The sequence below is a fragment of the Leptonychotes weddellii genome, chromosome 2 (genome assembly GCF_054177405.1).
Source record: "Leptonychotes weddellii isolate Sample4059 chromosome 2, ASM5417740v2, whole genome shotgun sequence".
Lineage (NCBI taxonomy): Eukaryota > Metazoa > Chordata > Mammalia > Carnivora > Phocidae > Leptonychotes > Leptonychotes weddellii.
The window spans coordinates 45381906-45395947 of NC_138370.1; the positions used below are offsets into that span (position 1 = coordinate 45381906).

The 14042-nt window shown below is 35.7% G+C and overlaps 1 protein-coding gene across 2 annotated transcripts in view; it reads left to right on the top strand.

The window, feature by feature from the left end:
- GLRA3 (glycine receptor alpha 3) overlaps positions 1-14042 on the top strand; it is a 179570-nt gene that overhangs the window by 105983 nt on the left and 59545 nt on the right. For both annotated transcript variants that reach the window (XM_081810865.1, XM_081810870.1), the window contains exon 5: positions 7392-7474. In XM_081810865.1, coding sequence (XP_081666991.1) covers positions 7392-7474 — 83 coding nt within the window. The remainder of the gene's footprint in view (positions 1-7391; positions 7475-14042) is intronic.

Below are 14042 nucleotides of genomic sequence, written 5' to 3' on the forward strand. Positions count from 1 at the left end.
AATGGAATATTATGCAGCCTTCAAAAGGAATGAGATCTTGCCATTTGCAATGATGTGGATGGAACTGGAGGGTATTATGCTGAGCGAAATAAGTCAAACAGAGAAAGACATGTATCATATGACCTCACTGATATGAGGAATTCTTAATCTCAGGAAACAAACTGAGGGTTGCTGGAGTGAGGGGTGGGCTGGGAGGGATGGGGTGACTGGGTGATAGACACTGGGGAGGGTATGTGCTCTGGTAAGCACTGTGAATTGTGCAAGACTGTTGAATTTCAGATCTGTACCTCTGAAACAAATAATGCAATATATGTTAAGAAAAAAAGAAGAAGAACATAGCAGGAGGGGAAGAATGAAGGGGGAAATCGGAGGAGGAGACAAACCATGAGAGACGATGGACTCTGAAAAACAAACTGAGGGTTCTAGAGGGGAGGGGGGGTGCAAGGATGTGTTAGCCTGGTGACGGGTATTAAAGAGGGCACGTTCTGCATGGAGCACTGGGTGTTATGCACAATGAATCATGGAACACTACATCTAAAACTAATGATGTAATGTATGGTGATTAACATAACAATAAAAAATAAAAAAAAATACCTACAGATACTGACAATTGGGGAACCACCAAGGAAAAATGTTCACAGCCATGTTATTATCCTACTGTTAAGACTATTACTCAATGAACCATCTGCTACTAACTGAGTTCCAAATGGTTTTTCTTGCCTCATTCATAAAAACAGACATTTGAGAGCATTCTATAATATTAATAATCAAAAAAGAAGCAAAGCAAAGGCCATGGGGTGCCTGGGTGGCTCAGATGGTTAAGCGTCAGCCTTCGGCTCGAGTCATGATCTCAGGACCCTGGGATTGAGCCCCATGTTGGGCTTCCAGCTCAGCGGGGAGTCTGCTTCTCCCTCTCCCTCTCACTCTTCCCCTGCTTGTGCTCGCTCTGTCTCTCTTTCTCAAATGAATAAATAAAATCTTAAAAAAAAAAAAAAAGAAGCAGAGGCCAAAAGAAACACACAGAGGAAATGAAGAGAGAAGAGGAGAAAATTAAAGAAAGAGAAAAGGATTTACGTAAGAGAAAATGCAGAGAATTACAAAAAAAAAAAAAAAATCTCTGGACAGATGAGAAAACTGCATGCATGAAATAAGAAAGGAATAAAAGGAATCATTCAGACCATAACAGGAGCAAATAGTAAACCATAACAAAAAAAAGAATCAGTAGAATATTTGGACGATGAAGTGAAGATGTCTCCCAAGTAGAATCAAGATACAAAGAAATAGAGGAGAAAGAATGTGAAAATCAGGACATCAATACAGAGACTTGATATGTTACTGAAAGAAAGAACAGAAAAAAATAGAAGTTTCCATGAAAAACAAGGAATTGCTAGATTACCTGCTGTACTGACCGTTGAGAGGGACTTTGTAGTTCTGATAGGGAGTTTGTTGAATTTGTAGCTCAGATAGGGAATTTGTTGACTATTAAAATGAGAAAATTATTAGTACTAGGAAAAACAAAATGCTACATGAGAGTTATAATTATAGCAAACTACTATGCTTAACCACGAACAGTAATTACTTACTCATAACATGTAAACACTGAATATTAATTTAACCATAAATATTTATATAACTAAATTTTGAGTATTACGGGAGAGTTAAGTACATGGAGTGTGGTATAAAAGAAATTTTTTCCTTGTAAGAAATTAATAGGCAATTTCACAAACTTAAAAAATCAAGCATAATATAATAACAATTGAGATATATGACTGCAAATCTTAGACGAGTGTCTAAAGAGAGGCTGCTTCCGAGGAGCTAGAACTGAACTGGGGGTAGCATGGGTAGGGCAAAAATACAACTGTTTTTTTATATGCTTTCTCTAGCGTTTGAACTTCTAAATGATATCCATGAATTAGATTGATAATTTTTAAATCAAGTCCTTTTCAAGGGAGGGTTTTGGAGCCAGCTGCATGACCCTTAGATGGTCCAAGTTGGGATTTGGTTTTACTCTACTTATAAAATTAGCCTATTAGTTATTTTATGGATGCTGACAGCAGACACAACACTGGGTCAGAGATAAAGGAATGTATTACCTACTGCAAGCAAGCAACACGGGCATCAGTGAATTTGCCTAACTTCTCCCTTGCCCTCAAGTTTCACTGGAACACAGCATTAGATCCTTATGGATGTAACACACACTGTGTATCTGTGTCCCAGCTGTGGAACACTGAGTTTGGGGAATCCACTGCCTTTATAGCAAGCGGTACGCAAGCCTCCTCTTTGTCCAGAAGAACAACGTGATCTCATTTCTCAAAATTAGCAGCTGCATAAACAACCCCGAGAAATGGCTCAGGTAAAAGAATGGTCCGGGGCCTACAGTCTTGGCACACTCAGCAAGAGGTGTAGCAAAACGCACAGAGGCCCACAGACGATTGTCTCTCCCAAGCCAGATCCAGGCTCTACGATTTACCAGCTGTGATTTGGGGCAAGTTTCTACGTGTGAGAGGCTCATTTTTCTTATATGCGTGAGAGTGAAAATGCTAATTACCTTGAGCCTAAAATAATGTATGTGAAGGCCCCAGCATAGCGCCAGGCATACAACAGATAGTAAACTTGTGATTTGTATCTTCCTCAAAAGAAAACAAAGCCCCCCCAAAAGTATAAGTGCTGGTGTTCTCCAGAATTTGTAAATTAGCACTGTATGGACACTTGCAAGTTATTAATGTAAGTTTCCGTTTTGTCACTTGTAAAGGGGGGATGGCAAAATCCTCATCACAAGATAATGGAAGCACATCAGAGGCAGTTTAATATTATCTGCTACTTACTTTACTAATACTACTAATACATACTAATACATTCAGCTTTACTGCTTATATTACAGGAGCATTAGTGTATTAGAAATCAAATAACAAGAAGAAATTTTAGATAAAAAATGCTATGCACAGAGACTTGTCGAAGATCATAACACAATTTCAACTTTCATTTAAACTAAATATAATCACTCTTTCTTTGAAATTCAGTTGTGAAAAGAATTAAGGCTTACTTACACAATATGTATTTATTTTGAATATTAATTTTTAATAGAAAAAGCAAACTATCAACAGAAGCTTTTGAAGATGTTTATTCAAGGGCAATCAATTTGCAATACCATAGAATAGATTTTGTGAGGAGAATTTTGCATGTGTGTGATTATGCGTATTTTTCTGAAGAAAAGCTTACATCAACTTCCTGACGGAACCATCGACAACACAGAGATTCCACTGGTGATGGGTTGACAAGCTTTAAAATCATCTCTAAAACCAGATGACAACAAAATTCCAGATTAGAACATTAGTTACAATCTCCCTTCTAGTTCTCCAACAATCTAATCTCTCCTGAGAGTTTTTTGTTTTTATAGAATCATAATAAAATACCAAATCACTCAAGTAAATACATAATATCAATGGGTAAACTCCTTATATTTTCTAAAGTTTAATTACATTTGTCTGATTTTTTTGGAAGAATCATTTATGTATCTTTTACTTTAAATGTAATAATGCTGAATGAAATATGTCATTTCTTGTGTTATATAAATATAAAATTTGAAAAATCATTTAATTAAAAAACCCATTTTCATTTTCATGAAAAATGTTTCATTGCCTTTCAAAAACAGTATACTTAGTGATTAAGGGTATAGAATTTAGAACTGGACTCCCAGATTTGCAAATTCAGCCCTATTAATCTCTGCTTTGTAATGCCCTAGGTGAGTTGCCCTCTTAGTTTCCTCATCTCTAAAATAAGGCAATATTGTTTACCTGTCTTATAAATTTGTAGTAGGGAATAAGTGAGTTGAGAAATTGTAAAGTTTTTAAAATAGTGTTTACTACATAGTAAGTACAATAGATGTATTACCCTTATTATGATATTACAAATAATATTGCAAAGCTGATAGTTAATCAAGAGGTCATTGTTCAGGGTCCTGGGTGGCAGAGTCGGTTGAGCATCCAGCTTCTGGTTTTGGCTCAGGTCATGATCTCAGGGCTGGGCTGAGATTGGGCTCTGCTGAGTATGGGGTCTGCTGGAGATTCTCTCTGCCCCTCCCACTTGTTCTCTCCCTCTCTCTCTCTCAAATAAATAAATGAATCTTAAAAAAAAAAAAGAGGTAATTGTTCTTATGGCATTAAATTTAGAAAAATTAGGAACCAATAAAGATAATTATCAGTTTCATAAAGAGCCAAAAATGGAGTCAGAAAAGTTTGTGTATATATATACATAATTAATGATTGAGATAGACACCATACTCTAGGCAATGCATGTTCAAAAATGGGCAATACTGGGGCTCCTGGGTGGCTCAGTCTGTTAGGTGTCTGCCTTCGGCTCAGGTCATGATCCCGGGGTCCTGGGATCAAGCCCCACATTGGGCTCCCTGCTCAGCTGGGAGCCTGCTTCTCCCTCTCCCTCTGCCTCTCCCCCAGCTTGTGCTCTCTCTCATTCTCTCAAACAAATAAATAAAATCTTAAAAAAATGGGCAATACCTCCATTTTAATCAGGTCAACTGTTTGTCATAGATTATAGTCATCCATTTTAACATTACTATTGCACTAAGCCAAGACTTAAGAGAAAATAGAAAATATCATATCCTGTTTATGTGTCTTGTCTCAGAAAGAGAACTTAGTGTCCTCGCTTACACAAGAAGATATTCATTTCCAAAACAGTAGAATGTGATTAATTGCCTTTTGATTTAGTTTTCTTTTGATGTGGTCAGAACGTATCTTTAATTTATATATAATGTTTTGATGAAGAAATTCAGTATCACACCCATCAGGTTGACATGTATTTTTTCATCCGTATGTTGTTAAAGAGGTAAGTGTATAGTACTTTAAACAAAAGAAAGATTGTCAATAAACAGATGTTTTTCAGGATACGACTTATGACAGAAGCTCTACAAACAGTGATTTTCTTTGCCAAATAATTCCTTTCAAGCCCTTCTTTTTTAAAGAATTATGTAATATCTCTCATTTTATGCCAGAAAAATAGCCAGGATATGAATTTGACATCACATGCATGGTGAGATCTTGGAAAAGATTCTGAGAATGCTATTCACTTCCCTACAAAAGGTCACAGAATTAATTCTCCAAGCCAACATTTGAAACTGGCTGTCCCGAGAGCCTTGGATGTTTGGAAAATTAATGTGCGTATGTTCAAAATATACTTGTGCATACACTTCTAATGAACCCTTTCACAAGACAGAACATTGTGTCCACCTCATTTTACAGTTGCCTTTTTCCAGAGAGAATTTTGTAAATCTGCAAGATCATACAGGATCACGTAACCTAGCTGAACCAGGAGAAAATTGCTCTTGAAGAATGAACCCTATGAATTATTTTAGTGTGTTATGAACTCTGACTTGAAGGAGTTGTCAAATGATCCTCCTGGGACTCTAAAACATTCAACAGCTTCAAATGTCTGTTTATATCTCTCAAATTATGTTAATTGGACCTCACCAAGAGTAGTCACTGTAGAACATGCATTATTATAACTTTATGTCTATGGTCTACATGAAAATGCCATTTTGGAGAATGTGGGTACATTTGGTAGTGCTGATGATTATTTTTTGTTAAAGCTTAAATAAGTTTTATATGTGATTTAAAATTTTTTTTTAAAGATTTATTTATTCATTTAGAGAGAGAGGGAGAGAGAGAGCATGGGGGGACAGGTGAAGGGAGAGGAGAATCTTCAAGCAGACACTGGGGAGTCCGACACTGGGTTCAATTCCACTACTCATGAGATCATGACCTGAATGAACACCAAGAATCTGATGCTTAACCAATTCAGCCACCTGGGTACCCTGACTTTATATTTGATTAATTCAGGCATCTTTGTGTTCCTCTTACTTAATTCAGTGATGGGGAAGATGGAGGAGTCTGGAGGTGGTAGAATACTAGTAATCCCTAATAAATAATATTTATTGAGTGTTTACTATGTGTCAGATACTTGTCTAAGCATTTTACATGTATTAACTCATGTATTGCTCACAACATTTCTCCAGAGCAAGTACTATGATTACATTCATTTTTGAGATGAGAACCCTGAAATATAGTGAAGTAAAGTAATCTACCTACGGCTACAAAGTTTAGGTGAAAAAACCCACCTAAGGTGCTCACTGATATGCTGAATTTCAACGGGAATACTTTAAGTAAAGGGGCTGACTAGAGAGTTCTCAGTAAGAACTTTATTTGAATAAACTTGGATTTGTTTCGATCTGGGCCTCTTTTTCCTTGGTCCAAGAACTACAAATTCTTGCTAATCTTTCAAGATCATGTTTCCCAATAAAAAATGTATATTTTCATGAGTTATGAATTATCTGGAATGCCAACATACTAATATTTTCTGGAAGGGGAAAATGGGCAGAATGCTGGCGTACACCATCCAGGTCATCCTACTTTCTGTGAGCCAAATTAGAAGTTTGTTTGGTAAGCTTAGGATTATATCACACAGATTCTAGAAGGCTATTTCTTGACCCTGGTAAAATCTGATGAAATGCCCGAGTCCTACAGCAGAGGACCCCACTCTAATACCTAGAATTTTCAAGTCCTCCAGATTCAGGTTTTTTTTCCTCTGATATTACTGCTGGATATTCACTGACAACTTCTTCAATGTTTCAAAGATGACTGAAAGTTGTCACACAGATTCCTTCTTACACCCTGTTTTTCTAATTCCCTGAATATACTTGCCTCCTCAAACATGCTGTACATGTGATCTTGGGGAACTGTGCCCTTTGGCGTTTGGTATTAATTTTATGGAACCCACTCTCAAATTTCTTTGTGAGGGTCTTTTCTGGAAATATAGACCTTTTGTAAACATCTACAGTCCTCTGTAAAGGAATTAATGCTTGAGCAAAATAAATAAGCTGTTTCATAAAAAATAACATACCCAAGCTGGAGCAAATTTTATTCAAAGAGTTGTTAGTCACTAACCAAAGCTTATTTCCCAGTTGTACCCTGAACAACAGAATATTCATATGATATCATAAATTACTTTTAAAAGTAATTACTTTGTGTGAGACTGTTGAATCACAGACCTGTACCTCTGAAACAAATAATACATTATATGTTAAAAAAAAAAGAGGAAGAAGAAGATAGCAGGAGGGGAAGAATGAGGGGGGGGAAACGGAGGGGAGACGAATCATGAGAAACTATGGACTCTGAGAAACAAACTGAGGGTTCTAGAGGGGAGGAGAGTAGGGAGATGGGTTAGCCCGGTGATGGGTATTAAAGAGGGCACGTACTGAATGGAGCACTGGGTGTTATACGCAAACAGTGAATCATGGAACACTACATCAAAAACTAATGATGTAATGTATGGTGATTAACATAACATAATAAAAAAATAATTACTTTGAATTCTTTCAGATTGACATTAACACTTTCTTGTCCAATGGATCTCAAGAATTTTCCAATGGATGTACAAACATGTATAATGCAACTGGAAAGTTGTAAGTATGGACAACTTACTTTTTCTGAACACTTTAAAAAGTATAGTCAATATAAACTTTAATGGATTATGTAGATAATTTATAATTATGTAATATTTTTTGTCAGATATTTACTAAATAGGCATGTTATCTGTCACCACGTAATGAAAGTAATCTCTTTCAACACATGCAGTCTATACTATAATAAATAAATTGAGAACCTAAGAATAACAGTTTTTATGCTTGACAAACAGCTATGTATCTCTATACAAGTTACCAAAGGTAAAAAAGATAATAATCCTTAATATCAAACCGCCATTTTTTCATTGGGTACCTGCTATAGACCAAGCATTTTGTATGTTATTTTCAATACTCACAAAAAAGATATTGCTGTCCCCATGTTTCCACATGTCAAAATGGTCATTTTGAGTGCTTGAGTATTGTGCTCCAATTTATGGAGGTGGTAACAACAAATCCCTTGGTTCCAAAGCTTATGCTTACTTTGAGCCATTTTGCTAAAGTTTATTGAGAGCGTGTTCTGCTGGGAATGTTATGCGTGTTATCTCAGGAGAAGAGAAATTTCTCACACTTGATGAGAGATTTAACCAAGCTTACAAGCATTCCTTTAAATTTCGTCTTTCAGAGTGGATCCACGTGCATCACTGATTAATGTTAACATAAAAATTTCAGGTCTTTCTGTTTCTTTGAGCTTGTCTATAGAATCAACCCAAACTTAATTGATTTTCAGTGTTTAAAGGCATAAAAATGTAAGCATTATGCAATCTTTTTCTTGTAGTACTGTGTTATATCAGGAAAAAAAAAAAGTCTGACATGTTCCTTGAGGAAAATTGGAAGGTAGGTCTCCGAGGCAAGGTTTGTAGTGCAGAGGATCTGTCGCTAGATGGCGAGCCTACTTCATGGGGGAATGCGGCCATTCCTCTATGTTTGGTTTCCCTTCAAGTAAGGAAGTGGAAATATCTCTTAACGCTAATAACCCCTTCTTGTTAAATTTAAATGGATTACTTTTATAAGTAGTTCTTAAATGTTAAGCGTACACATGAATAAAGTACTGAGCAAATGAAAGGAAAATAAAAGAATGTAATTTTAGTTGGGGGAACTATTTAGAAATATAAATGGGATGGGGCAAGAAAAGATTCTCAGCAATGGATTTTTTTTTTTTTTTTTTTTTTGAGCCATACCATGAAGGCATTTTGAGGACAGGCTGATTCTGTATCTTGGTTGCAAAATTAGGTACATAGAAGGGTATCAAGAAAAAAAAAATCCTGTGCAAAATAGTCGAAGACAAAAACAGTTGCCCTCATTACTAAACCAGACATGGTGGATGTTATCCACTAGGCAGGAGGAATTGTTCAAGATTTAGGAGCAAGAGAATGAATCTTCTTTAAAGATTCTTTCAGCCAAATGAACCAAGGTTATTTAAGAAGGTTTCATAATATTCCAAAACAAAGTAGAAGTAGGGACAAAGGGGAATGATGTGGAAGGTAGAAACAGTAGAGGTTGATACCATAGAGGAGGCGAAATTTTATCTTTACCCTCTTACCCTTTTTCAGGTGGGTAAAACAGGTTAACAGGAGAAAGAATACAAATTTATTTAATGTAAGTTTTATGTAACATGGGATCCCTCATAATGAAATGAAGACTCAGAAATGGCAAAACCTAAATGTTTTTATACCAGTTTGGACAAGAAGCAATTATGAAAAGGCAGGTAAACTATGCAGGGAAGCTAAAGGAAGATAAAGAATTATTTTAATAAGGTCTGTACAGAATTCTCTTGGCTTCGATTCCCCATTGAAGATATTTCTTTTTTCCTGGTGTAGGAACACTCCTGTTTTCAGAAAGAAAAAAAAAAGGGAGATTAAAGTGCCCTTCTGGCATTTGCTGTTTTTCAAATGCCTTTAGCTCAAAATAATCCTTATACAAAAGGGACATACTTTGAGATGGCAGAATCTACCACACTTAATTTGTTTCAATCCAAAATAGATGTGAAGCCTCTGGGAGCAGATGAGTTCAAAGCTTAGGCAAATAGAATCATACTGGAAATACTAACAGAGAAAGAAAACATAGGATGAGAAGTAAACGTGAAAGGGAATATTGATAAATCCCATCTTAATATATTCATGTTTTGGGGAATTTAGGTATAAAACCAAAAGGAGGAGTTAGACCTGGGGATACACTATTAAGAGCTGTAAAGGAAGTGTTTCAAACAATAAGATAACATTTCTGAAGCAGGGAATATAGAGGGAAACAAAGAACAGACCCTTCAGAAATGCCTGCATTTAGAGATAAGTTGGAAGGATTTCCAGTCAAGGGATGGTCATAGATAGCAAATTAAAATCAGTATCATTCAATCTCAAAAGAAACTGCTGAGATCTGTTTAACAGTATCAAATGCTACCAAAAAAAAAAAATTTTTTTTAAGGTAATTGAAAAAAGTGCCATTGTTATCAATGGCAAAGACAAATGTGATTAGAATGATGTCCAAAAAAAAAATTTCTTTTGAAGGGGGGGAAATCGGAGGGGGAGACGGACCATGAGAGACTGTGGACTCCAAAAAAATTTTTAAGTGCATGATGAGAAAGTGGGAGCAGTGAGTAAAATCTATTACTCCATGAATGTTAGTTACTAAAGAAAGATGGGAAAGAGTATAGTGCCTGAGGGATAACTGGGTCACCGGACTTCTTTTCTAGAATAAGGAAAGCATACTGGGCTATTTTGCAGGACAAAAAGCTGACATGAACAAGACCTTTCATTGTTTCTGCCTTTCCCAGAACATTTCCAAATCAATCAAAAACTCAACATGGGAAAACAGGGCCTCTTGCCTCCTCTTGCCTCCTCAGACTTGTTTCTAATTTTCTTTATCAGGAATGAATAGATTGCTTCACTTGTCCCTTTCATATTTCAGTCTTTATAGACTTCCTGCTCTCTTATTAAAAATTAATTGAGCTCACAATAGAGATACTGTTTATCAAGCATCTTCAGCAGATGCTAAGAAAATCTGTGATACACAGTTCCTAGTGTAGGGAGAAGTAAGTCACCAGGAAAAGGTGGGCAGGGCAAGTCCAGGGGAAGAGAAGTCCTGTGATAGAAACTGATGAGAAAACCAAAAACACGTATGAGCTAAGGATAGCATGAAGGAATAAAAATGGAGTAAATAACTTTCAAGCCAGAACTAAAAAATACTGATTCATCAAATAGAATGTGGGGAAGGACAAAAATAAAAAAAATGAAAATATAATATATAGGAAGCACAGAAAGAGAGCAAAAATAGCTTTCAATATTACCGTAATTACAATAAATGTGGGGCGCCTGGATGGTTCAGTCGGTTAAGTGTCTGACTCTTGATCTTAGCTCAGATCTTAATCTCATGATCATGAGTTCAAGCCCCGTGTTAAAAACAAAACAAAACAAACAACTTAAAAAAACAAAACAAAAAAACCCAAAACAAACAACAATATAAATGCAAAGGTTAAATTCACATAGCAAAATAAAGAGATTCTCCAACTAGATGTTAACAAATATTAAGACTTAACAATATGTTGTCAACTAAACACTTTTTAAAAACATTTTGCAAAAAATTTGGGGAGAAAAAGACAGAAAAATGCATATCAGAGGAATGTGTCTGAAAAAATCCAGGATAATAATTTCAATATCAGAAAAAAAATAACTATAGAAAAAAAATTATAAGACACAAATGCTTGAGTAACATGCTGATAAAGAAACAACATGTAGGTAAGCTATAGTAATTATAAAACTATCTTCCATATAACTTCCAAGTGTATAAAGAAAAAAAGCAGGCAGAACTACAATTTAAAAAAATGGATAAATCAGTAATTTATTTGAAAGTACAGGTACAGGTATTGGAACAAAGTAATTTATAAAGAGAAAACTCCTGGTTTGTTTTTAGCATAGAAAAACAATTACAAAAATTTTATAGTAAACCACAAAGGAAGCTTTAATAAATTCCTAAAAATCAACACATGATGGGATGGGATCTCTCACTAAAATGCAATGTGACTGATAACAATATAAAATTACTATAAATTACTATATATTAACCTAAATTATTACATATTACTTGACAAAGATAGATCAGGAAACCAACAGCATATAATAAATGACTCCTTGTTTAAAGAAGAAATAAAGGAAAACTACATATTAAATGACATTGAAGGCATTAACTATCAAAATCTTGAGACACAGCTAAAGCAGTTTGCTGTACTAAAAACTACTGAGCTATGCCTTTGATTCAAGAAGACCAACAAGGAAAAACAGAGCATTCAAAGAATCACATAAAAACTCCAAACTGGTACTTTGAAAAGTCCAAGAACTTAGAGACATCTCTGGAGAAACTCTTCAAAGAAAAAAGAAATTAGGTTGCATATAAGAGATACAGAGTGAAGAGAAGGAAATAATGGTAAATATACTAGATTGAAAACAATAAAGGAAAATCCTGAGCACTCCATCTTTTCCAGTCCTATCTACTGATCTGACGTTAGAAAAGAACCTCAGGCAAAAGCTTTATTTGAAAAAGAGAATAAAAAGAAATCCTCACACCGCAGATAGCTAATTTCATCATAAATTAATGAGAAATTCAAAGAGCTGAGACAATAGTGGGGAAAACAGAGAACATTTTGAAGACTTTTTCAATGATTTGCCTAAGAATTAAGCATACAGATGATTCTCTCAAGTTTTCTCTTAATCACAAGAATTATATGTTGCTTCAGTTACATGAACTAGAAAAACGTAGGTGATTAGTGGAGAAAGTAGTACAGAAGTTGACTTCTGCTTAAATATGCTGTGTTTCTTATAAAACTGTGGATTTCACTAGAAATTTATTTTAGATTACTGGGGTTTTGCAATATAGCTTGAATAAGGAATGGTTGTGGAAATATAGAAATAAGGTTAGCAGTGTTGCTTGGAGACATGAAGATAAATGAGATTTCTGAAGATAGTCTTAAAAATAAAGAGCAAAAGAGAGGACAAGGAAGGCAGCATCATTAAGTTTAAGGACAGTTGAGGGACAAATAGAAAGAGTAAAACAGAGAAAGACAATGAAAAGCTCTGTGACATTTTAACATATGTTTCCTAGAGACTGCTTTTCAAATATTATTACTTTATTCATGGAGTGTACATTCATTTGGCACTTTCACTGAACTTGAAAAAAATCAGAAAACCAAGGTTACTGTTTTTCAGTATTTAATTATAAATAGAAATGTATTAGCTGCAATTCAAATGGTGTTCCTGAGTGATTCAATTGCTGCCATTTAAAATCAAAACGAAATAGCCACAATAAGACTGAAACTTTCCCTTCAGATTAACCTAGAGAGCTAAATCTCAGCACCGAGAATTCCTTTGCAGCCAAAGGAGAGAATGAGTCCTCATGTGTACAGGCACAGCTCATTTTACTGCACTTTGCTTTTTTGTGCTTCACAGATATTGTAGGTTTTTTTTACAGATTGGCAGATGGTGGCAACTCTGCATCAACAGGGTCTATCGGCACCATTTTTCAACAGCATTTGCTCACTTTGTATATCTATGTCACATTTTGATAATTCTCACAATATTTCAAACTGTTTCATTATTATGATATTTGTTACAGTGCTCTGTGATCAGTGATCTTTGATTGTTACTACTGTCATTGTTTTGGGGCTCCATGAATTGCACCCATATAAGATGGCGAACTTAATGGATAATTGTATGTGTTCTGACTGCCCCACTGACCAGCCATTGCCCCATCTCTCTCCATCTCCTTGGGCCTCCCTATTCTCTGAGACATAAAATTGAAATTAGGCCAATCAATAATCCTACAATGGCCTCTGAGTGTTCAAGTGAAAGGAAGGCTCTCACTTAAATCAAAGCCAGAAATGATTAAGCTTAGTGAGGAAGCCATGTCAAAAGCTGAGATAAGCCAAAAGCTTAGGTCTCTTATGCCGGTTAGCTAAGTTGTGAATACCAAGGAAAAATTTTTGAAGGATCTTAAAAGTGCTACTCCAGTGAACACAAAAGATAAGAAGGCAAAACAGCCTTATTGCTGATAATGGAGAAGTTTGGAGTGGTCTGGATAGAAGATCAAACCAGCCACAACCATTTCCCTAAGCCAAAGCCTGATCCAGAGCAAAGCCCTAACTCTTCAATTCTGTGAAGGCTGGGAAAGGTGAGGAAGCCAAAAAAGAAAAGTTGGAAGCTAGCAGAGGTTAGTTCATGGGGTTTAAGGAAAGACACAGTCTCCATAACATAAAAATGTAAGGTGAAGCAGCAAGTGCTGATGTAGAAGCTGCAGCGAGCTTTCCAGAAGATCTAACTTAGGTAATTAATGAAAGTGGCTACACTAAATAACACATTTTCAATGTAGATGAAACAACTTTTTATTGGAAGAAGATGCCGCTAGGATTTTTATAACTAGAAAGAAGTCAATGCCTGGCTTCAAAGCTTCAAGGCCAGGCTAACTCTCTTGTTAGGGGTTAATGCAGCTGGTGACTTTAAGTTGAAGCCAATGTTCCCTGACTGTGCCAAAAATCCTAGAACCCTTAAGAACTAATGTTAAATCTATTCTGCCTATGCTCTAAACT